Raw genomic sequence first — 24127 nt, 5'->3', positions numbered from 1 at the left:
TGCGGTTTCCTGCCAGCGGCAAATCCTCCATTTATCCTTCAGTTAATTCTCTCGTCTAACGGATAGGAAATTTTCTATAATTAGAGTACCGTGACGAACTATAAAGCAAGAATCCAGAACTACGAGGCGAGAATATACGAAGCTATACATAGAAGTCTCTCTTTGAAACTGTCGCGGAAAATATGTCATTCCTTTCTTAGAGGCGAATGCAGCTGGATTTAGTAGAGATATTTCTCTTCAGGAAACTTTGATTTTATGCTAACCTCCTGTACTTCTATTAAACGTATACGACGTTTTGCGTTTAAAGAAAACATTATTTTCTTTCTAAATTTTATTTAAAGCTTACTTCGTATATTCGGTGCGACTCTTGTATTTTAAAGTGTTGGAGAATGAAATGCAGAATTGCGAATATCGAGTAATTTCGATTTTTCGGTACAATGCATCGTGATATTGGAGGAATCGTTTATCATGTATCATGAAGTCGATAGATTAACTTTTATTAAGAGCCCCATATATGTGTATGAATAACAGGCAGACGTAATTGTGAAAGGAAGCTAATATTCAAATGAAAAATATGAAAAATAGTATAAAAAAATATTATTTTAAAAAATATATCGCAATAGCAATGCACAAATCTTTAGTGGAAAAAAGAAATCAATACTCGAAGAGTGTGATATTGAAATGGTTAGGTAATTAGTATGTAAATCTCCTACTTACACATCTTCAACCCTTTTTCACCATGCAACAATTCGTCCAGTTAGTTTCGCGCAATTAAGTACAATTTTGTAACTCAAAAGAGTAATTTTCCTGCTACGCACATGGCAACCCACATTTCCGTAAAAGTGGTAGAGAATATAATTACTGATAAATCGTTTTTTTTCAGCGTATGCTCAACATTTATGTGTAACGGTTTCGCGTCGTTTTATGCTGCGACATATCGAACGTACACACCAACTGTTATACCGTTAAATTATACAAAATAAATAAACGTTTTTCTCTTGCATAAAACATTGAATACGATGCAACCATTAATTAATTAAAAGTAATGCAGTTAACATATTTGATCAGAGGAAAGCAAATATGATCGGAAACAAACGTTCAATGCTTCTTTTGCTGCTAATATCATACATGATTTATGCAATTTGTAATTCCAATTATAAACGAAAAGAATTCGCCTTTTAGTGTGTCTGATACATATCTTTGTCACTAACTAACGATCGAATTAAATTTATTAAATTCTTCACTTCCTGCAGTAAGCGTATACGATATGACGTTGTAACTACGTAATTATTTTCCGATGTGTGATATATTTAACTAAAAACCAAACGACAGAATTTTAAACTATGGAAAAAGCTCACAACAACGTAGAAAATAATTTTAACGAATAATATTACATTACACAAAATTATTTCACACAAACCAATCACATTTTGTGAGTAGCTTAACATAAATTGAACTCCATGCTTGTAAGACGAAATAAAAAAATCAATTATATCTTTCCACACTTATTAATACCTCTGCAAACTCAAATTTTTCAACTTTCTTATATCTCTTTTAATTCCAAGCCGATTTACCGGCGCCATGCAACATGTATATGCAAGAACAGCATCCGTTGGAAAAAATGGTGCAGTTGCCTAAGTATCGGTCACACGTAAATCGGGAGGCAGGTGCATTAAATCATGCGTGTTGTGTACAGTTTCGTAGAATGTTTTACCAGGTATGGTTTCGAGGTCCGTCAGGCCCATGCTTGAACGTTGTGCGGCAGAACTTGCAGCCGACTAACTGCCGGTCAAGCATGGCTATCATGGTGGAAACTTAAACTGAACGTTGCCTGGCAACTGGAAATCAATTTCTAATGGCAACCACACCGGACGTGTGTGTTCCAACGATAAGAATGGGAGCGATCGTTCGCTACCGGTGTGTTTTCTCGTGGAAATTAATAGGAATACGCATCGTGTTGTCTTCACGTTCCTTCGCATGTCGCCACTTCCGCATGTCATCTAATATTCAACGCGTGGTTGCAACAGTGCACTCGTGACATTCGGTCATGAATACATCTTCTTTATTTCAGGGATGTAGCGGTATACTGTTTTTGTTCCTTTTTTATTCTTATTGAACGTTTTAGTAATAGAGTTGGAAGCTCTGAAAAAAATTAGAGCAATGAAGTTGGTTCTGGATACGCGATTGATTTTGGAGGTTAGATGTACGAAGCGTGCTAATCGTGTAAAGCGATTTATCGAGCGATTTATCGATATTACGAGACTTGAATTGTAAGTTGTTTTATTATACGTCCTTTTGCGATGTTCTTGATTGTTTTAAGCGATAAGAATGAAAATGAGATAATGATTTTGTTTCTTACAGTCATTTTATAGAAAAGTAAATTAAAGGTAAGAAATTGATTTTGTCACTATTAAATTGTAAAAAAATAATATAATTTATAAATTCGTTACACCAGTGTAAACGATTATAAATCTATAAGTAATTTATTACTCAAAATATGTTAATAACTAATTCTCTTTGATTAAGATATTAAATATCAAAGGAAATAGTTTAGGAAGTTTTGAAATAAAAAGGAGAATATTTAATAATTAAATAATTTTCGAATTATTTTTTAAGTTTTAGAAGCGAATTCCTCGAGTAATTAAACATTTCTTAAAAAATTTATGTTTCTGAGATAGATATTCAATCATTCGGTCAAATCATTCAAAATTAAAAGCTTGAAATAAATATTGATTAAAATACGCTTTATCGGCATAAATATGGTAGGAGATTCTAGAATATCATGCAGAGCGCATTAGTATCGCGAACAGGTTTCAACGCATGTTGAATAGAGTATTGCTGTCAAATTCAAGAAACTACTGTTTGTTTCTTTTTAAAAAGATTCTATTTTTTGACAAGAGTAAGTTCTACTTATATCAAAATTATTGCGAAGAATTAATAAAGTTTCAGGCATTATATTTAGTACTGATATTGATCCTCGTATATGATGAACGCCTAACCTATATTAAAATATTTGTACTTTCCTAAAGTAACGTTTTGATATAATTTGGAAAGTCATGTTGTTATTAACTAATTAGTACATGAAATTTCGTATTATTTAATCCGCATATTTCATAACGATAGAAATTGCGTCTTATACTAACAAATATATTGTTTCCCAGTACGTATATGTAACCTATACGAGTAGTTATTCAGTTTATATTACGTCAGTCGTATTTTATAAATTTTTATTTGATTAAATTTAATTTTTAAATCTTTTATAATTTTTTTTATAATCACAATAATATTTAATTTTATCGTAATGTTATTCCGTGGTAATCAGAGTACATGCGGTGGTAAATTGAAAGGTTAGATGAACTGCAGTGAGTTACACGCAAAACGCTTAATCTGTTGAACAAATAAATGTTGTCTATTAACAAGTGGTTCTTCTTTGTCTATGCTATTTATATTATTTAACCAATATATGCTAAAAGATAATTCAATTAACCAAAGTGCAATTATTATTTTAATTAACATATTTTTATAATTTTCTGTTATACAGGTATTGAATTTTATGCTGAAATTTCATCGAGTATTTATCAAATGAAATATTGTTGATAATCAAAATGGCTGATTGTCCGAAAACCGAAAAGACAGAAGATTCTATGAAATGTTATAAATTCGATGGCCAATCTTATATATATAAAGATCCTACATCTAATGTAACATATAAATTTGATCAAGAGAAGAATGAATGGGTGGTAAAAGACACAGAAGAAGCAACAGGAAAAGATTCAACTGGCAATGAAACTAAACCGCAGGAAGGAATATTTGGTTTTGAAAATGACACTCATACATACACAGACCCTAATGATGGCAGCGTATACTTTTGGGACAAGGAGAAAAGTGCCTGGTTCCCAAAGGTGAGGTGTGTTTTTTTATATATACATTTTTAAAATTTGTAATAAAAAGTATATTTAGAAACATTTTATTATTTACAATGGAATATCGATAACCTATTTTCAAATGATTTCTTTCAGGTGGATGAGGATTTTATGGCTAGATATCAAATGAACTATGGATTTACAGATGCAAATAAGGTAGAACCAGCACCCGTGCAACAGCCTCAAGCACAAACAAAGGGTGATAAAGAGAAAAGAAAAATGGAAGCCAAAAAGAGAGCACAAGAGCCACCGACATGGTTTGAAGTAGACGAAGCCCATAATACTGCTATTTATGTGTCTGGCCTACCATTAGATATCACCATGGAAGAACTTACGGAACTTTTCAACAAGTGTGGTCTCATAGCAAGAGACGAAAAAGGAAAGGACAAGATCAAGTTATACAAGGATTCGAATGGACATCCAAAGGGTGATGCTCTCTGCATCTACATAAAGGTGAGTAACTATTAATTTGAAACAGTTGTTTAATAGATAACGTAGTGAATTATATTTTGGAAACTTCCTTAGAAGTTATATTATGTTAATTAAATTTCTGCAAAAAATTACTTTGCATAGTTATGAAAACATTTATTTTAACAAAAAAATTCGTAAGACACGTTTTTTGAAAATAATAAGTAAATCAGAAGTATACATTTTTTCGAAATTAATTAGGAAAATTCCTGTCTAGAGGAAATGTGTATTTGCTATCAATATCTGATAAAAAGTTCTATTTTATGATGACGATTTGACAGAATTTTTATTGACGTCGTACATTAACAATGTACATCATGTTAATACAGAAGGTAGATTTTAGAGATTTGTATATCAGTTCATTAATCGTTCAGATACTATGCAATTTAATTGCGAGCTATAGATTTTATAATTTTTAAATAACATTAAGTAAATACAGATTAACATGTAAACAAGAGTGTGATGTATGTAAACATGCATAAGTTAAGTACATCACATAATATTTTCAAAATATTTCGCTTATAATTAAAATATAATCTTATCAACTTAAATCCTGAAGCGTTCCTGCGGTAAAAAAGTTTTATTCTATCATACTTAGCTATACAATATCATTAAATTAAAACATAAAAAATAAAAGTCTTGAGAAATTTATATCGATATACTGACATAGTGTACTAAATGATATATAGGTAAACATCAAATATATATATATATCTTTTCAATTTTTTGAGTAACATTGATATGCAATCAGTGTATTGTTCATCGGTAATGACGTATGTCCAAAAATGTAGATATAGTCATCAACATACAACTATCGATATTTAAGCAGTGACTATTTGTGTTACATCATTTACTATGATTACATTACTGTTTGAAACATTGATTTAAAGCGGAAAGAAAATTCACAATTAGAAATTCCTTCCTCGCGTAAAAATAAATCGAAGACATTCATCCAAGAAATACTCGACGAATTATTTCTCTAAGTGTAATTTTTCATACGCGAAAAATAAACTTAAGAAAAGAGCGCAGGAAACAATTTTTCCATAATTCTTTATTAACCTTCTCAAGACAAACGAAGGAAGCTTAAAAAAAAGAAAGTGGTTCGAAACATATTAAAAATATTTGCAAAATATTTTACTTTTTACCTATAATTTCGCAATCTGTTACATATTTCTTCGTATGAATGCCTTCGTACGAGTGCGGTGATACTCAGCGGCAAGCGAAAATTAGCATTGAAGAGTACAATCCGCAAATGAAACATTCGCGCTTCATGCACGTGTAATTAAATTAAAAAAGGGGAGAGAAAATGAAACTCGAATAATAATCGTGATACACGAACATTGAAGTTATTATTATTACCGATTCGAGGTAACGTTACTAACTAGACAAATACATCTTCGAGAGTCTAACGTCTATTTAGAGAGAGGAACATGCGAAGACCTTGTTTCGCCGATCTAAAGTGAATAAATAATCTCAGTCGGTGCATGACTTCTGTGGCATTTGAACGACTTTATTTTTCACAAAATCGATACGCAACGAGAACGATAACTCTTTACTTGGTCGAATGAAAACAGTGATTACGCGGCGAATTCATAAACAGACGTGAAACGTAGGAAGAAGATAGATAGACAAGAGAGAATTGGCTTCTTAAGGAGATGATGGTCGATGATGTTTAAAGCTACCAAATAAAGAGTTAAAATAAATAGCGTTTATGGCTTTAGCAGAACTTCTTCGCTCGCCAGGCTGTTGATTTTGCCAGGGACTTGAGGGTAGACATCGCTCATGTCTGTCAGACTTTGTGGACCGTTACTGGGATTGTCGCCTAGAAGTGCATCGTTTTCTCGTCCTCGAAGCAAGTGTTGCGCCGTTCGCGGGTAGTTCGCTTGAGTTCTGTTCGAGTGATGTCGCATTCGAGTCTTTCGATACATTCTTTTAACGCTGCAATTATAATTTTAGTTGCAAAAATTAATTAACAAAATTTTTACATCCATTCGTCGCTATTTTCTCATAAAATATCATTCTAAAATATAACAGATCATTTATTGCCATTACTACTATACACGGGACCAATGCACTTCGAGTCTCGTTCAATTTTCAATTAAAAGTAATTAGGAATATTAATTTTTAACCTCGCGATTCTTTAATAATTTGTTAATATTTGGATACAAGTTGTACTTTCATACATATTGGTAAAGAATTTTAATGCGTGCACGTAAGACTTACTTGGGTGGTGGCCTTGAACCCAAATTAACACCGTTTACCCAATAATTGTCCGTATTTTGTTCCGCGATTTTCCATTTCCACGGAGATCGTTCTATATTCTGTTTGTTTTGCCTTCGCGTTTCTTTTGGGTATTTTCTGCCCTTCTTCCGGGGCCTTAGTCTTTGGTTTTGCGGCGCGTACGGATCCGTCGTCTTTTTACGTCTTCTGACTAGAATTTAAACGAAGCAATTAATCATCAATTGTTTTTGGTCAATTTTGGTGTAAAATGCCTAACGATCGAACGATCCCAGTATATATTTTTCTATTTCGATGATAGTTTTCAACCTTTCTATTCCTTTGTCTCTACGCTGTCTTGATCGGTATTTCAATTAGTATCGATGAAAAAGAATTTTACCCATACGTCCAGCTGGTACCTCGCACACGTAGTGTTTTCGTTCGACGCAACTTTGCGGGCTCCATTTATACTTCATCGTCGGATTGATCGTGATGCAGTGCCACGCATATTGTTGTTTCGAGTGGTTTGTTTGAGGCACACCGAAATTTTGGAACACTACTTTCTCGCCGGTCACGCCCCATTCCCAAGCCATCTGCTGCCAGTTGAATATTCCGCCAATCCATCTTTCTAATTTCGCTGCAATAATGTAATTTTATTATTTTATTCCTAAATTTCAACCTGTTTCATCGATTCAAATTTTATTCATCCCCATTTCTTTCCATGTGATCGATATTTTCTATAATATAGGTTTTTAGGATGAATCAAGGTAAAATCCAGTTCTCGTGTTGTTTTTAAATATATCTAAATTACATGTGAAATTAGCTAACAATCCTTTTATCTAGTACAGTATAATGGACTTTGAAATATTTTTGCAGAAAATCAAATTTCACGAGAATTCGTACCAGTGTACAGGATAATTAATTATCGAAATTTAGAAACCTGTATTTTATAATTCTTAAGACGAAGAGGCGAAATTTTATCATATCGCTACAGCGAGGTAGAAACTCGATTGTTCATATAAAATCGACGATATTTTTGGCAATAATACGAAACGAAATCGCAACGTAGAAATGAACGAAAAGAATTGTTTTGTGCCAATGTTTCACATGTCGGTATATTATTTTAGATTTAATATCGACTATACTCTTTCAAATCTTCATTGATTGGTAACTGCGATCCGGCTCTCGATTGAAAAGAGTGAAAAATAAAATTTCCCACGGTGTTTCCAGAGTTGAAATTTTCATCGCGAAATATCGTGCCGAGTGGAGATTCACTTACTGAATTGATCGCTCGACAAGTATTTCCTCAGCATTCGGTCCTTTCCGTTCCTGTCGAGGATCGCCAAAGTGGCGTTCCGATCTTTGCAGTGAAAATGGGCTTCTCTCCATGGTGCGGTACCTCCGCTTAAGTAATAGCAATATCTCTTCAATCGGAAGAATCCTATGGGACAGGCGTACCGCTTTATGCCTCCATTTTGTCGACCGAGTCTAGGCTTATTCGTGGCAGTTGGATTAATTCTGTCATTGTAGGGCTGTACCACTACAGCGGATATGCCTGCAAAACAATGAAAAATATCAAATGGTTATTAACATTTTGCAAATTTATTATTCTCGAACGAAATTAGCGTGAAATCTCCATCGTGGAGACCAATTAACCGTCAGCCATCGTGATTTCACTTGATTTTCCACGTTTACATTCACTCTCTCGTTATTTCGATCGCAATCATTTCTTGGAAGTCATTAGCGTTTTTGTCCAAGAATTTACACGATATTTCAGTAGAGTAGAACTCCCATTGGCTATAATAATAATAGCTCTGTTATTCGAATTTTTAATTATTCGAACACTTTTTGTACGTAAATGTTTCTAGTCACATTGGTTCGTACGCGACAAATTTGTGGTAGAAATTGGTATCCGTTTAGTCTAGCATAGTAGTTTTATTTCTGCTTCCAGTAACGAGGAAGAATATGGATGTAATAATGACGATAAGCTACTGTAATATTTTAGCATTTAGGGGCTGGTAAATTACGAAATATAATCGATACTTTTTATCTAATAATCAGTATATTCATGTGTGAGGTATTTCGTAGAAAAATTTCGTAGCATGAATGGAGTTAATATACTGGCTTCATGGTTCTCAAGGGAACAAAAAATATAAAAATTTCCAATTTGTATGCGTTCCTAATTACTTTGAAACCGAATTTTTAACATTTTCAATAAATGTGATTCGTATGCTTGGAAATGCGAAATTTGTGACATTTTCCACTCACGTAGATTTTTACGTATTTAAAGAATAATGAAATAAATTTCACATCAAGCCAGTGTAACGACTTTCCAACCCTCTAAGGATTAAAACATTTAAGGGGATTTAGAAGCGAGGTTCAGATGGAACGAGGCACAAAAGAAACGTAATTCGCCTCAATTATATATAATAGAAATCTCGTGCGATTTAGCAAGCAAGGAAATTCGAGGTCCCTATATTTTTAATCAAATTAATCTTCCACTTTAAAATACTCAAAAAATAAAACGAAAGAAACATTTTCTCTCGTTTAAACGGTCACTTATACGGAAAATGATTCCATTGACAAATGGTTAAAATGTATAAAAATTGAAATGAAAAAAACGCGTGTTCCGTTATCCGAAAATCCTCTCATCCGAGATCCAATGTCTGTATTAATTCGGATAATCGCGATTCCACCGTGTTTCATTTTTCCCGGCGATATTCGAGGGATTCGCGTATTCTCTAAAACTGCGGCGCAGTGTTCTCTGTGAAAAATATTTCTCTCGCGAGGAAGTCCTCAGGGATGGGACAAGGGTTTTACCCAGAGTCCACATAAATTTCTCTGCGTGCATCTACGCTGTTCGTGACGAGTATTAAACGAATTCCTCGCGATTCATGCATGTTCTATCTGTCGGGAAAAATTGATGTCCGCAGCGAACGTGGGCAGGAGTACACGCGATAGCAAATTCATTACGTCACGGCGTCTGCACGCCGTAATATACAGCAAAGGCTAAGTAGTTCAGTGTTACGGTCGGTTCTCTCTCCCTGCAATCGCTTCTTTCGACTCCTTTTATGGAGACAATCGCAGGAAATCGAATAAAAATGTCGGACGTGGAGTGGTCGAGGGCTCATCGATATTTATCTTTGCCTCGCGCAAGTGAAGGATTATGTAATCGTCGGTGTTTCACGTCGGTATTATTTTTCTGGGGATTATTTGACAAATGTGGAAGAAGATGGAGGCGATCGTTGCTAAGTAGCCGTGTTCTTGTTTGCACAGATGCGAGCTTGCTCGCACGAGTGTTTGAAGGATTTTGCTGAAACGGTGGATTGGATGGTATATAACGTAATGAGAAATTAAAGTATACGCGAAGAATAAAATATAATAAAATATGAACGACGAGAAACGACGAGTTTAATTTCTGACTGTAAAAGCAATATTCGCTAATTTCTCGTGCAATCGATGTATTATAAATTGAAATTGTTAGTTGGAGACTTGGACGAAGTAGATTATTAAAATGAAAAAAATGGAAAGAATTCTATTAAAAATTTTAGAATTTAATTGCAATTAAAGTACACTCTGTTAAAAACAAACAAGTATTTGGATACCTTTGATCTTCCTATGGCTAGGAAATTATTCGCTGAAAAAATTCCATTTTTAAATCTCAATTCTCGATCCGAGAATTTGCGTTCTACTTTGTGATTTTAAATTATAAGATATAGGAACGATGTGTGTCACGATAATTAGGGAAGATCGTGTAGCGTTGCCTTTGATAGCAAAAACGCGGAGGAGCTTATTTGTCGCTGGTTTAGAGAGTGGTAGCTAATTAACGTGTGAAGACAAATACATCTCTCATAACGGGTGTCGGCAGCTAAAAAGGTTAATAGTCTCTGGTATTTATTAATAGTTGTACGGCAATCTATCTTAAGGGAAATATATGACTTACTGTAATTCACACCGATAATACTCGCGACTTGGCTACACGTGAATTAGTCAATGGTGGCTTATGGAGAGTACAGTTAGACGAATTTCTACGAATTTCTATTTCCTATGATACTTCTACTGGGATTAACACGCTTTAATAAATGATTCCGCATTTTCATCATTTAGCGAAGAAATTTTCTCTTAAGCATCTTTAATCATGAGATATCCGTATCTGATAGCGCAAGTTTCTTATTGAAAGGTGACTGAAAATCTTATCCAAATGCTAGCACGTGATAGTATCTTACTTAGAGTCACAATAACAATTAACAGCGAATTATATTATTGCGATAATTATAATTATGACGATGACTCAGCGTAGAATGAAATACTCACCCCCCATCTCTGAATTCGAATTTCGAAAAGGGTGTCGAGTTTATTCTAGAATGTTAAACACAGATTCAACTTCCGTGTATCACCAAGTATTCCTAACCTAGTTCAACGTTTGATGTTGTCCGTTCTGCGAAATGTGAATGATATCATCCGAGAAAGTTACGCGATGCATTGGTACCGCGCTCATGCATGATAATTGTCGGGGTGGAAACACAAAGTGCTAATTGCACCATGCATCTTTCTCTTTGGTTTATTATCACGGAAGGACCCCGGGGGTAAGTTAACACGGGGAATTAGGTTACCAATTGATCTTGTTATTTTTGCGAATTCCAAGCTGTGTGCAATTAGGCCACTCCAATTGCTCGGTATCCAGTTATCCGTCGTGGCTTCTCTAAAAATTCGTTCGCTCGAATGATTTGTTTTTCCAAACACCTATTTTCAATCCCGACAGTGATATTAAACAGAATAAAACCTGAATCGCGTCAGCTTTTCTCCTTTCGTTCTCACGAAACTTGCAGGGAATTCGTTGATTTTGATAATAAAATATACAGATTGTTCGTGTAATCTGTTCACTCGAGCACTATTATCGTGTTTAATGACACGATGCTCCCTTCCGAGTTACCACGTTACTTTCGAAGTAACTTAGCGTGCAGCAAGATTACCCGGGGGTATTACGTTTCTGCTATCACAGAGGCAGTCTATTTTTCTTCACGGCTTGCAATAGAATGGCAACGATTTTGCATCTATGTCAGACGATACGTTATCATTTTTCCAACCCCTAATTCCCAGGTATCGGCGATTTTTCACTCGTCGATCTTGAAAGAGCTACCCTAATACTTCAGCAGAGGGTCGTTCGAGGAGACGCGAACAATACGCGAAAAACTTTCCACTCGTTGAACACCGTTCAGTTTGTTGAACACGTTTTGTTTGCTTGTTTCTCCGTTTATGGAAACCATAAACGATACATGCTCGCGGGAACGGCTGGAACTTTATCTTTTCGCGTATTCACTCGCAATTGCGAGTCGGATGTAACCTCACCGATATTTCTGCGCGCCCGGGGCACGCATTCAATGTAAATCCGCTTTACAGCGGATAACGCGACTAAATTGCCCTTTCGCTTTAGCCGTATTATGACAAATGAGTGGCCGATATCATTGAAGCAAACGTTTATCTGCGAGCAGTCGAATTTCGAGTTTTAGGGGACACGACCGATTTTCCGCTGAAATATATTACCTCCATCCGGAGATTATTTCTCGATAGTCTAGCCTCGTGCCAGATTTTTTTGAATTATTTTCCTGCAGTTATTTTATCCTCGAATATTTATTATCCAGTCGATAGTTCTGTTTTTCAAGCGTGTAGGCAAGATCAGATAGAGTTGTTAGCCATGATCGAAAGTTGGAGAAATTGGAGTAGATAGAATGCGAGTACATTCCCGATTTTCACTGATTTTTTAAATTTAACGTCGTTTTTGATTTAACCATTACGAATTCTCGATGAGAGTAATTATCGAAGTGCTCCATCTCACGTAGATAAATGACAAGATAACAAACGATGAAAGTATGTCCTCTCAGTTGAATCTTAAAATTTTCCGATACTTTGTCTGCTTAAATTATTCGCGAGATATATTATTAATCATTTGGTCGATGCATATCTATTGTTCCTGGTGTCACTGTATCACCAACTGTTGCTGGTATTGGATTTTCCGTAAAAAGGGATCATCTATTTATGGCGATATTTTATTTCAATCTTTTCTATAATTAATCGATACCATCAAAATAACGTTCTGCTAATTCCATATTCTTCAACCGGTTAATTAGAGTTACTAGTTGGCGATTTTTTCATGTTTCGGACTCCCATTCACTCGTGGAGCTTTGACGATACGTTCCAATTTCATGCGAGTTTCACGCAACTTTTAATATAAAATATCGTTCTACATGGAATTTACTTTCTACTATTGCCTCCCTGAAAAAATATCTCCACTTCGTATTTTAAAAAAGTTGAATACGTTGGAAGCAATTTGCGTGATAAATGTGAAAGAAAAATTGGAAAAATTCGCATATTTCGTATATCTACTATCTGCTTGTTATTTTTCATACATATTGGATTAGTCTCACTAACAAATCAAATTAATAAATTTCAGTGTCGCAAGCGAATACCATTTCTGAGAGGAAATAAGAACACTATATACGGAAAAAAAATTTAGAAAAATATGTAAAAATTTATAAGAATATGTAATTTAAATCACCAGTTGGTGTCTCCTTTCTTGTCGTAAAGCAAAATATAAATTATCAGGAATGATCGAGCCTGGTGACACCAGTTTCGAAAAATTTAGGCTAATAGCAGCACGAACTAGTATTATTGGAACTGTACTAGCGTGGTGCCACAAACCTCGATGCCTTTATCTATCGTTGCTGGTCTATCAGCGAAACTTCTCGCTCCAAAATCACTTCGGTCGGTTGGTCTCTGAAAATCGGTTCACACCTAAACGTCCGATAGATATCGACGTGCTCCAGGAATGCGCGGTTCCGTAACGTTTACCCTGCACGGTGAACTTTGATAATTACCTCACGATGATCTTGGACGTTGTCAATAATTAATATTCGAACAGGACGAAGTCTAGTTACTCTTAGATCAGCTCGTTCATAGTCAACGTGTCTATGGTTGCTCGAGTAGCATGTGCATCCATGTGCATATCGTCTTGGCGAGTAACACGTGTGCCCACGATTTTTACTTTCATTCACGGGTTACATGTAGCACAAGGCTGACTTTACACGTGCTGTGCGTAATTGTTTCATATCGCTCGTATATTTTAGCCACAGTGGGCGGTTTGTTCGCCACAGACGATCAACAAGTGTCACGTACGTGTATCACTTTCCCGAGGTTTGACACGATAGTCTGTCTAATAGTTATTGCACTAGCGTCGTAACGTCAATTGCTGTTTAGAAATCTGTTTACCCATCGACGCACAAATTTTTGTTCATTTTAATAACCTAAAAGGTACAGATATTTTTGCAGTGTATGTTCGTGACATTTCTTTTTTTATAGTATGCGAATTATTTTCGTCGAAAGAAGACAAATAACGTCCAAATCGATTTTGGGTTAAAGTAATAGCATCGTGAAAAATGCAGGCGATAAGAGATTCACGATAGTTGTGTAATTTATTATTCCATAATGTTGGTGACGAATATTTTTTCCTAGCAACTATATCTTTTCAAAACATTCGCGATCTGATTTAATAGCGTCGTATGTCGTCTTCTGTCTACAGATTGGTGTACTCTCTAACAAAAATAGATGGCCGATCTATTCACTTCGGGCTTCTAGGTATTCAATAGTATACGTGACTTTATTTTTTATTAGCCCTATGTCAGATTACGTAATGCCGAGGACCGATTATTTTAATCTTAGTCATTCATTGTATTATTTATCTTCTATCTTAAATATGAATATCGGAATTTTTATTTCACGATAACAGTAGGTATAAATTCTAGTTGAGAACATTTTCTGCCAAACGTGTCTGTATTACTTCTGTTCCTTCCATTTGGACAAATTAAAGGTACATGTTAAGAAGTAGTTGGATTAAAAATTCGGTAAATAAAAATAATTCGATTGGAAAAATGTTAAAGACGACATTGATTAAACTGTAGGAGACAAAATTCTTCGCAAAGGAACAAATATCAAATTTTTCATAGATATGGACATATACTAGATTGACACATTTTGTCTGTGTCTTCCTTTCAATAGGAAAAATTAAAGTCACGTGTTAAAAATAATAGGATTAATAATTCGGCAATGGAAAATAATTCGATTAATAAATAATTAATTAAAGATAGAGTTAACGAAAATTAAAAAAATTTCTTTGCAAGCAGACAGAAATCAAATTTTTCATAGATTTGGACATATACTAGATTGACACATTTTGTCTGTCTTCCATTCAATAGGAAAAATCAAAGTCACGTGTTAAAAATAATAGGATTAATAATTCGGCAATGGAAAATAATTCGATTAATAAATAATTAATTAAAGATGGAGTTAACGAAAATTAAAAAAATTTCAAAAATCCACTTTTTAAAGAAACGTGTAAGATGGGATATGTAATATTTTTCTTAATTTCCATTATAAAGTTGTGGAGTTTTCTTATGTTACATGTAAAATCCTAATTATCGGTGTGCTAATTTTTCAACTTTTACGCGCTAAATACTTAACGACGAAGCGTGACATCGATTATATCATCGCTTCCTCTTTATTATCTCTGGAGTTGTTCAGTCAAGGAGATAGAAATCTCGAGGCGCGTTATCAAGTCGCCTGGTTTCTTTCAAGAGCGCCATTAGTAACGATTATTTCTGCCTTACTTTAACATGAGTGCGTATCCAACGATACTCACGTTTGGCAAATACCGCGTTTAATGACTTGCACATCGCGACGTTTTATTATGCAAATCGTTTTATCGTACGCTTTAATCGTTCCGCCATAGCGATTTCCGACGTTGAAAATCGTTCTACCATGTCTCTGTTTTATCTTCTCCCCTCTTTTCCTTTTCTTAATTTTATTTGTTTATTTCTCTTCGCTTTTCTTTCGCTCGTACGAGTTTGACGGTAGACTAGATGGTAGAAAAGCGGAGGAAAAGCGAGGGTATCTTGGCGAGGAAACGTCTGGCGTTATAAATTTTTAATCTTCCATGGTGGAAGGAAAATAGAATGGACCGAACCGGCTCTCGTTTGTCATGCCGGAGTGGTTTCTATTCGTACGTGTCGACAAAATTCTCCAGGCGAATTGTTTAAGTGATAAACGAGCCGGTTTCGCGATCGTGAATCAAGTTATTTACCGTGCTTTTATCAATCTCTATTTCAAGAATCCTTTCCTGTTATCGCGTTTTTCCGCGTTATTTTCACACGAGCCTTTAATTCAATTTATGCTGGCAATATTTCAACGTTTTATCCCTCGTTCTCGTTCCGCCGAATAGAAACCGATATTCCTTCCCACTTTTTTCGTTCCACTTTATTTTTATTCTATTTTACCCCTAACGGAGATTCCCTTTTGAATATCAAAGAACGACGGTGTCGATGGGATTATCTAAATGGGATGTTCCAAACGAGTACGAGTACTCGTGATTATCAGCTTCTCTTTAACGTTCCCCTTCGCGTTCGGTACAGGTACATATATTCGAAGGTACGTGTATTCCTTTTGCTGTTTGCGATTCGATAATTGGTCTCCGGAAGATCGTCTCGAGGTATTCGATTTTAGGGACTTCTCGCGACTGACAGCTCGTAAACACACTCGCCAGGGTGAACTTCCGGGACTAAAGCTCTGCGACAAATTTCGTGACGCTCGATCCATCATGGACCAGCCTACCCGAAAAGGCAAAATCGAGCAGCGATCGTAAAATCCGCGGGAAAGATTTATTCCCGCCTTCATCGATCTCTCCACCCATCCAATCTCCTTTCACTCGATATTTCTCGCGTAAATCACGGCGGCGAATTAAAGTCGCTCGGCTCGTCATTACCTGCGGCACAAAGAACCAGAAGCAAACACCTCCGCATGGTTTCTCCGCACCTGCTCGCAGTCGCTGATTTACTCTCCGAATTCGTCGATGCACAGATAAAACGGAGTAAACAGAATCATCCACATCCTCGTTCACATGTCACACTTTGGTCCACGCATCGAGACCTGTTGTCCCGCAGGCCGGAGACGGAAGAATTGCAATTTTCCGGAGAAATTCACGGAAGAAAGGGATTATTCGACGCGTCGACGAAGATCGACTCGGTTTTGGCGCGATCGTGGCCGAGTCGGATGCAGAGGCGCGACCAGATGGACACGGAGAGAAGCTTCCACGGTGGAGGTTCGCGAGCGACTGAAGCCGCCGCTTCCATTCCGCTCGACGTCAAGGTACGAGGCGAGCTTTCGATCCGGACTCGCGCTTCGCCCGTGTGCCGCATACTTTCTCGATCTCCTGCCATTTTTCAGGCTCCTCTCCTGGCCAAGCCGCGCGTTCGTTCTGTTTCGTTCGTCAAACGCCCGGTCCTCTAGACCCACGGACGGTACTCGATATCGGCCGATTTTTCCTCCATTCCGCCGTTTAAGAATCCAGACTCGAGATCCTCTACTCGTGCAGCTCCATCGGGGCTTAGCTTTCTGTGAAACACTCGAATCGTTTCCGTTGGCCCTATCGAGCGATCTAGACGGATTTATGATTCGCTTCTGAATTTTTCCTTCCTATCCGGAGATTTGCGGATTTTCGTGAATAGAAAAGCGGAAATATTCGTATAATCGAAGGTGTGTTTAGCGTTCGCTTATTTGTAAATGCGTAAAAATTGCGGCCAATCGTGGAAAATAGTATTTCATTGGATTTTTCTTATTCATTTCGGTATTTGCGAATTTTTGAATCTAGCTTTGGTCCAATTTTTTTTTCATGTTTATTTGTTTGTAAATTTTTAGGTATTACGGGGAATCGTGAAAACGAGTGTTTAATTGGTTTCCTGTTACGTATTTCAGTATTTTTGGATTATTTAGTCGGGCTCTTGTTACGTATTCTTGAATTTGGGAATTCATAGATATGAGGAATCGTAGACAGAATACTCGCTGTATTTCTTCTTAGTATTCGCGTATTTGCAAATTTGTAATATTTACAATTACAATTGGAGATATTTCGTTTTTCCTTACTAAGGAAATACTTGATTTTCTGTTTCATGTTGGTGAATTTGTGAATTTTGAATTTTTACTCATAGAATCGCAGAAATGTGCAGTTATTTCATCCTTTTTTCGTTGGATATTTATATATTTGTGCAATTCGATGAATGGCAAACCGTGGTCAGGGTACTTAAACTTTTCTCACGTATTTATATATTTGCCTATTTTTAGGTACGACGAATCGTGGAAATGTATACCTGCCTGCCGTTGAGTTTAAATATAGGATACTAGTATGTATAGATTCTAATGTATGCATCGAGGTTGTGGTTTAAATGGCAAAACTGTGAAGCGTGTCTTCAATATCTTGAACAAATATTCCTTGAGCATTGAAGAAACTTTAAAAAATCGTTCAATTTATGTACTATAATCCAGTTATAATCCATATAATCCATATGGGCATACAAAAATTTTCTTCCATTTAATCAATTTTAACGCGAAATATTTCATCTTTCGTCTCGAAGCTGAAGTTTATTTACTTTCCTCCATCTTAAAATAGCATAAGAGGAACATAATTAATATTTGATATGAACGATATTTTACAGTCGTTATCATCGTCTATTAAACGATTCCTCGAGTGCTTATTTTTCTAAGAAAAATAAACGCGTTTCGAAGTTATTTCGTCGATAAATTGGAGTTTAGAGGATTAGAAAAGTTTAATGCTCGTTCGGTATAATAAATCTGATACGTAAACGTGTTGAGCAACACGTGTAATGAATCGTGCTTTAAAGTTTCAGTGGGAAAGAAACGGAAGCCCGGAAACGAATATTATTTATGACTTTGCCTGGCGTTTTCCTGGTCTCGTAAAAATACTTGGCAGAAAAATTATTTCCATTAGGGAACGTTACTTCGCATCTTTCACCGATAAAACCATCGATATAACGGTTCGCGTGTGGCGTGGTTACGTTGCAAATGAAACGATTAAATTATAATTCGGCACAGTTGTGTTTGTCTTCGTCGAAGTTCTTTTTCCGTACTGACCTTTTTCCACCACGAACACGAAACATATAATTGGGCCAACTTAATTACAGTTCTTCATTTTTAGCTCGAATAGTCTTTGCTAGTAGCAGGTGACGTTTTAATTACGCTCTTTTTAATAAGCGAAGTTTCAGCTTGTTTTATATTTTTAACACGGGAGTATGAAAATCCGTTTGTTCAGTCAAATAATTGTGACTGGAATAACATTGGAATTTATTATACTATTCTCTATTCTCTATTATACTATTATCTATAAATATATTTATTTTATTATATTTAAGATATTTTATTTTATTTTATCTTTCGAAAATATAAACTTTGAGCAATAAATTGTTACTTGCTCCTTTCATTAATATTTGAAAATAATTATTTATTTATTCACAACGGTACAAATACATTGTTATATAGTGGAAAGTATAATTATGGTCGAAGAGGGAGAACAACTGGGGAAATTATGATTAAACGATGGACTATGCTGTTACGAACGAAATAAAATTAAGGCTGAATAACAATAAAATACATTTGTATTGAAATCACGGTTACGTTGCATGGTCTAACGCAAACAATTACATTAGCATACATATTACCGTTAATTTAACAAAAATCACGTGACGTTATTCTGAAAAATCTTCGACGTTCTATCTTTGCTACGAAATAGCTTTTTATCGGTTCGATAATCAAATAATTGGAAATAATGAACGTTAGATAACCCACTCTGTACATTTAAAAAGGAATCATAAATTGTGAAGATCTTATATTGCAGATTGCCGTGCGTCATTCGTACAAAATATCCATTTTATTCCAGCCGCGAAATAACAAGGCGAAATTTCAATCTCACCGACAATCAGAATTAAACACACAATTACTACCTTTGCGAATATCCATTTCATTTCCATCCACTGTCAAAATCGTATCTCCGTCATCTACGAACCACTATTCAAATTATTTCCTTCACCGAGGTGTCTCTCGAATCCTTTTTCGTCGATGACAAATGGCGATCTCTGTGAACTCGCTTCACTCTGTTAGCATCTTCAACGACCATTCATTAAAAATGTAACGAAATTTATAACGCGACGCGCGCTGCACATAAAGTGCAGTGATAAAACAAAATGATACATCATCCTTGCGCTTACTTTTTACATGTAAATGAACTTGTCACGGGGCAGAGTTCCTTTTTCGAAGCGCGAGGAGATGAAGGAGATTATTCCGCACAGGATCGGACAAGATCGTCCTTGCTGTCGATTTTTCGCACGCGAATTTTCGAGTCGTGCCACACGTGACATTGCAATTAAATAGGAAAGCTGCAAAGATTCGTAATTTGATAGAAATTTCTGATCGAGTCGCTCATTTAGGGTAGGATTGGACGTCTGTTCCTATATCGAGTGAACAGCGAAATGAAAATTGTCAAAGAAGAGGATTAATTATTTAAGTACCGAGCGAAGAATGAGTGCCTATGCGAAGATAACCGGACGAATTTGACGAATTTACTAAGGTTTGGGAGAAAGCTCATAAAAACCAAGCTAAGAATGATATTTAAAAAATTCAAAATGCAGCGTATCACGGAAGGAAGGGAGAATAATGTAATGCTAATTGTATTTCAATATTTATTGAAAATCATACGAATGACATCGATATAAAACACGATGAAAAACATAGAAACAAGTTTCTCTTCTGCAAACAATATTTGCACGTAAGAATAATCATCGTTTGATCGTAGTTTTACGTAGGTCGCGTAGTATGAGGTATAAGTATTACATTTTCAATCATTTGTAGTAAAATAATCAATATCGGTTATTAATATAACCGATATAAACGTATTGCGATTACGGTCCCAAGAAACTATCCCGTGTCGAGTTCCTACCTTATCGTTCTAGCGTATACAGAGCCTCGGCACCAACCAGCATAGAATATAACAGGAAGTTAAATCCAAAAACAATTTTTTAAATTCTTTTGCAACGAAATTATACCGTTTATAACGTTTTACAAATTTATTTTGAGACAGAACTTTCTCACAATGCGAAGAATAAGGCGCCATCGCATACGTAACGATACATTGTCGTTGGCACTTTTCGCAAGTGTAGCGAACGACGATGTATTGTCATCCGACACTAAAAGGGTTAAATAAGTACTTAGATACAATATTGGAATTTTTAGAAGAAAGGGGTTGTTTCGTGGTTGAAGTTTCTAGTTTATTTTTGCTTCCTGCGAGGAACCCTATTTTGTTTTATTACTCTCTTCTGAAATATCTACCCATTTTCGAATTATCATCTTGATAGGTTATTGAGCATCGCAATCAGTTATAATTGGTAAATAGACAGTGGAAGAATTCGGGAATTTCTGACCGATTTTTGTAAATAAATTTGGTCCTCGAATAATTAATATACAATTATGGTTAAATTTAACAATATAATTATCAAAGGGATTAAAGTGACTTGTTTCAGGCTTTTCATTTTTGCAGTTACTTAAAATATGCAGCTGCTTTTGGCAGGTTAATATTCGTCTTCGGTTCTTCGGGTTGATCGTGTAAAAACTAGGTGTGTATCAATTTTTCCGAATGTAATTATACTAATAGACGCGTGTTTTCGGCACATTAGTGTTATTAAAAACGAGTAGGGATAAAGATACAGTTCTGGCTCCAATTAAACCGATTTCTTAATTATTTCGTGCATAGCTTTTCAACCTAGTTCGAGCGAAATACTAGCGTCATAGCCTAATCAGATTAAGACGGGAGATACGATTATTCCAGTATAACATAATTTTGCATAATTCAATTCGAATCCTATTCAAATTGCATTAAGGTTAATTTACGGAATTCTATTCCGTAATTCCATTCAAGGTTTTTCAAATATCCCTCCTTTTATATTTCTTTGTATACATTTTTAATTTTCCCTACTTCTGCATATGCTTGAATCACAAAATAAGAAGTACAATTAGCTCATTTGAAGTGAAATGACATAATTTAATGGAATAGGCACTGAAATAGAAATATACAATAGGATATATAACATGAAAATATTAAAAATATATATATTATGCTATACTTTTTATGAACCCTTTGCACTCGACGACATTTGGCTAGAGAAGAGTAGAAATTCGAAGATTCTCTACTAAAAAACTAACAATACTTTTTTGTGCAGTAAATACAGAATTGTATAATAATAGAATTGTAGAATTATTTGATTTTGATACCTCGCACATTGTTACATTGCATTAAATTTGATATATTAATTAATATCGATCTTCCAAATTTTATGAAATGGTGACTGAAGATCACCTGAAGATCGAATGCAAAGGGGTAATTTATATTTAGGATAAAATATTACATTATACTATGTCGCATGGTATTCGTTAAAGCAGTCTAAACACATTTGAGGTGATTTTGGACATTTGGAATAATAAGTCTCAGATTTTTTTACATTTTTTGTAATTGTCTGTCAATATGTTTACGAGTGGTAAAACTTTTCCAAGTCTGCTACTTTGTTCTATCGTTTCTTTATTTGCAAAATGCAAGTTTGCTAATAGTAATACAAAACGATTACTGGACATCCTGTTGGGCGGAAATGGAAAATTGTAAATAGAGTCCGTTGAGCCACATCTAACGAGCAGTGTCTATATTAGATCCATCCAAATCATCAGTCCGATAACGTTCAGTCTGGCGATCCATCATTCGGATTTTGGTCCGAACGTGTTAAGATTAAATTTTTCCGAGAACATAATTTCGTATAATTCTTTTCCAAATATCCCTCCTTTTTTATCTTTTTACGTACAATTGCAATTCCCGTTATTTCTTCACGCATACTTCATTTTTATTGCACTTTTTAATCAGGAGATAACAAAAAAAGGATTAGTGTGTTCGAAAAACGGATGTACCTCGTTGGAACAATAAAACTTACAACCGTAGCTTCCAATGGGTCCGTTAATCTAGTAAAAAGAGCAAGGTCGCTGAAAAATACATCGCATTCGTTGTACCATTTTCTTCTTCCCGCTACATTCCGTGCCTCGAACGAAAGAGAAATTACGCTACGTACTCGGCATGTATGTCTACCAGCGTCGAATCATTAATATTCCCATGGAGTAAGCGAACAGAACGGTAACAGTCGACAAAGTATCCGCGTTTCTGACCTGTTCTCCACTAATTGGGACGAGGAACGCGCGGCTTCTTTCGACTTCTCTCGCAAGTCTCGACGCTGGAACGTATGTCTGAAATTTGTCACGCGGTTTCTGTCGAACGGGCGTTCCTCCTTCGAGGCCTCGTACGTGTAATTAGCGTATTGTCCCGCATGAAAAACGAGAGAACGACTTTGCGATGATTTTTCAACGTTTGCCTGAAAGGCGTGGCCGCAGCCATTTTGTTTCTCTTTTCGGCCATGTCGCGACGCGTGAAAAATTCGAGGACTCTTCTCGTGTACAATTTGCAACGTGACACGCCTGTATCTCTCGCGGACAAAAGCTTTTCACCGTTTAAATTTCAATCTGTAATTAGTGGTCCCTTTGTCCAGGCCCTCCAGGGCTCCGTTTCTAGCTGAAATATCGCGAAAATTTTCGAGCTGTTCCTCTTGTTATCTTCTTGGATTATTGATTCATGCAACGATCGAGAGACTCTGTTTGTCTTCCTCGGGCTCAAAAGTTGCGAGATTTTATATATTTGTGTATCTAGCCGCAACGTTTGCGAAAAGGCGAATGTATAGTGGACATACATGTCGAATTTCGTCTGCTTTTATCGCATTGTTGGGGTCTAACAAAGAGAATCAGATTCTCTCCCGTTTCTCATTTCGAGAGACGTTCCTAATAACATCAAAGCCATCTAATGACACGTTTATTTTCTTCATTTATTTCGCAGAGATATTACGAAAATATAAAACAGAAGGTATAAAATCGCGTTTCAGAGGCAATGAAAAAATTAGAATAGAAGGAATCAAGATCTCTGTATCTCCTTTGCCGACTGTGACTCGACGTTAACTTCATTCAGGGGCACTCATACAAATTTCGAGATACACTTGACATTTTTATGCATAAAAATACCTATAAAAATATTATTAACATAATTAGTATGCAAAGGTTATTTAAATTTCTTTCTATCAATCTACTCCCGTTTATTTCAAGTACATTTCAAATAAAATACCTAAAATCATAGAGAGTTGCTGTTAAAAAAGGTTGAGAAAGGATTAAGGTTGCATCAAAGATGAATCGATTTATTCACATTCAGTGGAGACACGTCTGTCGTGAAAACGTGTTATTAAATTCACTATAAATACACCATTTCGGTATTATATCGATACGAACTAGAACACGAGAGATATCGAACGCTGTAACGTGATCGGTCGTCGAAACATATCGAGAGATTCGAAATTACCGATTTATTCGACCAGCTGCAAGGCAGTTTCAGATAAATAATTATTTCCCCTACAAAGCACCGACGACACCAATTTCGTTCCTTTCGTATTCCAGATAGTTCGCGTCGTTGAGTCATCGCGATACGTAACCGTGAATTCCGTAAGTCAGTATGAATCGTATTGCAAAACCCAAAACAAAAAAAAAAAAAAAAAAAA

General features: G+C 35.7%; 3 protein-coding genes across 3 annotated transcripts in view; 1 reads left to right on the top strand and 2 right to left on the bottom strand.

Annotated features, from left to right (window-relative positions):
• The window catches only part of LOC108552760 (X-linked retinitis pigmentosa GTPase regulator), a 13782-nt gene extending 12037 nt beyond the window's left edge, over nucleotides 1–1745 (bottom strand). Inside the window, exon 1 of the mRNA XM_017907420.1 lies at nucleotides 1715–1745. Coding sequence (XP_017762909.1) covers nucleotides 1715–1745 — 31 coding nt within the window. The remainder of the gene's footprint in view (nucleotides 1–1714) is intronic.
• Nucleotides 1746–2813: 1068 nt separating this feature from the next.
• Nucleotides 2814–24127, top strand: part of barc (RRM1_TatSF1_like and RRM2_TatSF1_like domain-containing protein barc) — a 127002-nt gene continuing 105688 nt past the window's right edge. The window contains exons 1-3 of the mRNA XM_017907360.1: nucleotides 2814–2899; nucleotides 3542–3902; nucleotides 4020–4376. Of these exons, the coding sequence (XP_017762849.1) occupies nucleotides 3606–3902; nucleotides 4020–4376 (654 nt within the window). The 5' untranslated portion in view covers nucleotides 2814–2899; nucleotides 3542–3605. The remainder of the gene's footprint in view (nucleotides 2900–3541; nucleotides 3903–4019; nucleotides 4377–24127) is intronic.
• Nucleotides 5497–16754, bottom strand: LOC108552708 (uncharacterized). The gene is made up of 5 exons (XM_017907370.1): nucleotides 16420–16754; nucleotides 7888–8163; nucleotides 7009–7245; nucleotides 6615–6822; nucleotides 5497–6329 (listed from the first exon to the last, which is right to left on the bottom strand). The coding sequence occupies exons 1-5, from the start codon at nucleotides 16454–16456 to the stop codon at nucleotides 6101–6103; spliced, it is 987 nt and encodes a 328-aa protein (XP_017762859.1). The 5' UTR covers nucleotides 16457–16754; the 3' UTR covers nucleotides 5497–6100.

Source organism: Eufriesea mexicana, unplaced genomic scaffold (genome assembly GCF_001483705.2).
Source record: "Eufriesea mexicana isolate 0111107269 unplaced genomic scaffold, ASM148370v2 scaffold10, whole genome shotgun sequence".
Classification (NCBI taxonomy): Eukaryota; Metazoa; Arthropoda; class Insecta; order Hymenoptera; family Apidae; genus Eufriesea; species Eufriesea mexicana.
The sequence above is the reverse complement of the archived record's forward strand: the minus strand, read 5'-3'. Positions and strand labels throughout refer to the sequence as shown.

What these genes read in the sequence shown, in the direction of transcription:
- LOC108552708 (XM_017907370.1), bottom strand. Translation starts at nt 16,456, where the DNA reads ATGCGGAGGTGTTTGCTTCTGGTTCTTTGTGCCGCAG. An exon ending in TCTGGTTCTTTGTGCCGCAG is followed by an intron (nt 8,164 to 16,419) that starts GTAATGACGAGC and finishes ATTGTTTTGCAG; the next exon opens with GCATATCCGCTGTAGTGGTA. An exon ending in CTTGTCGAGCGATCAATTCA is followed by an intron (nt 7,246 to 7,887) that starts GTAAGTGAATCT and finishes ACATTATTGCAG; the next exon opens with CGAAATTAGAAAGATGGATT.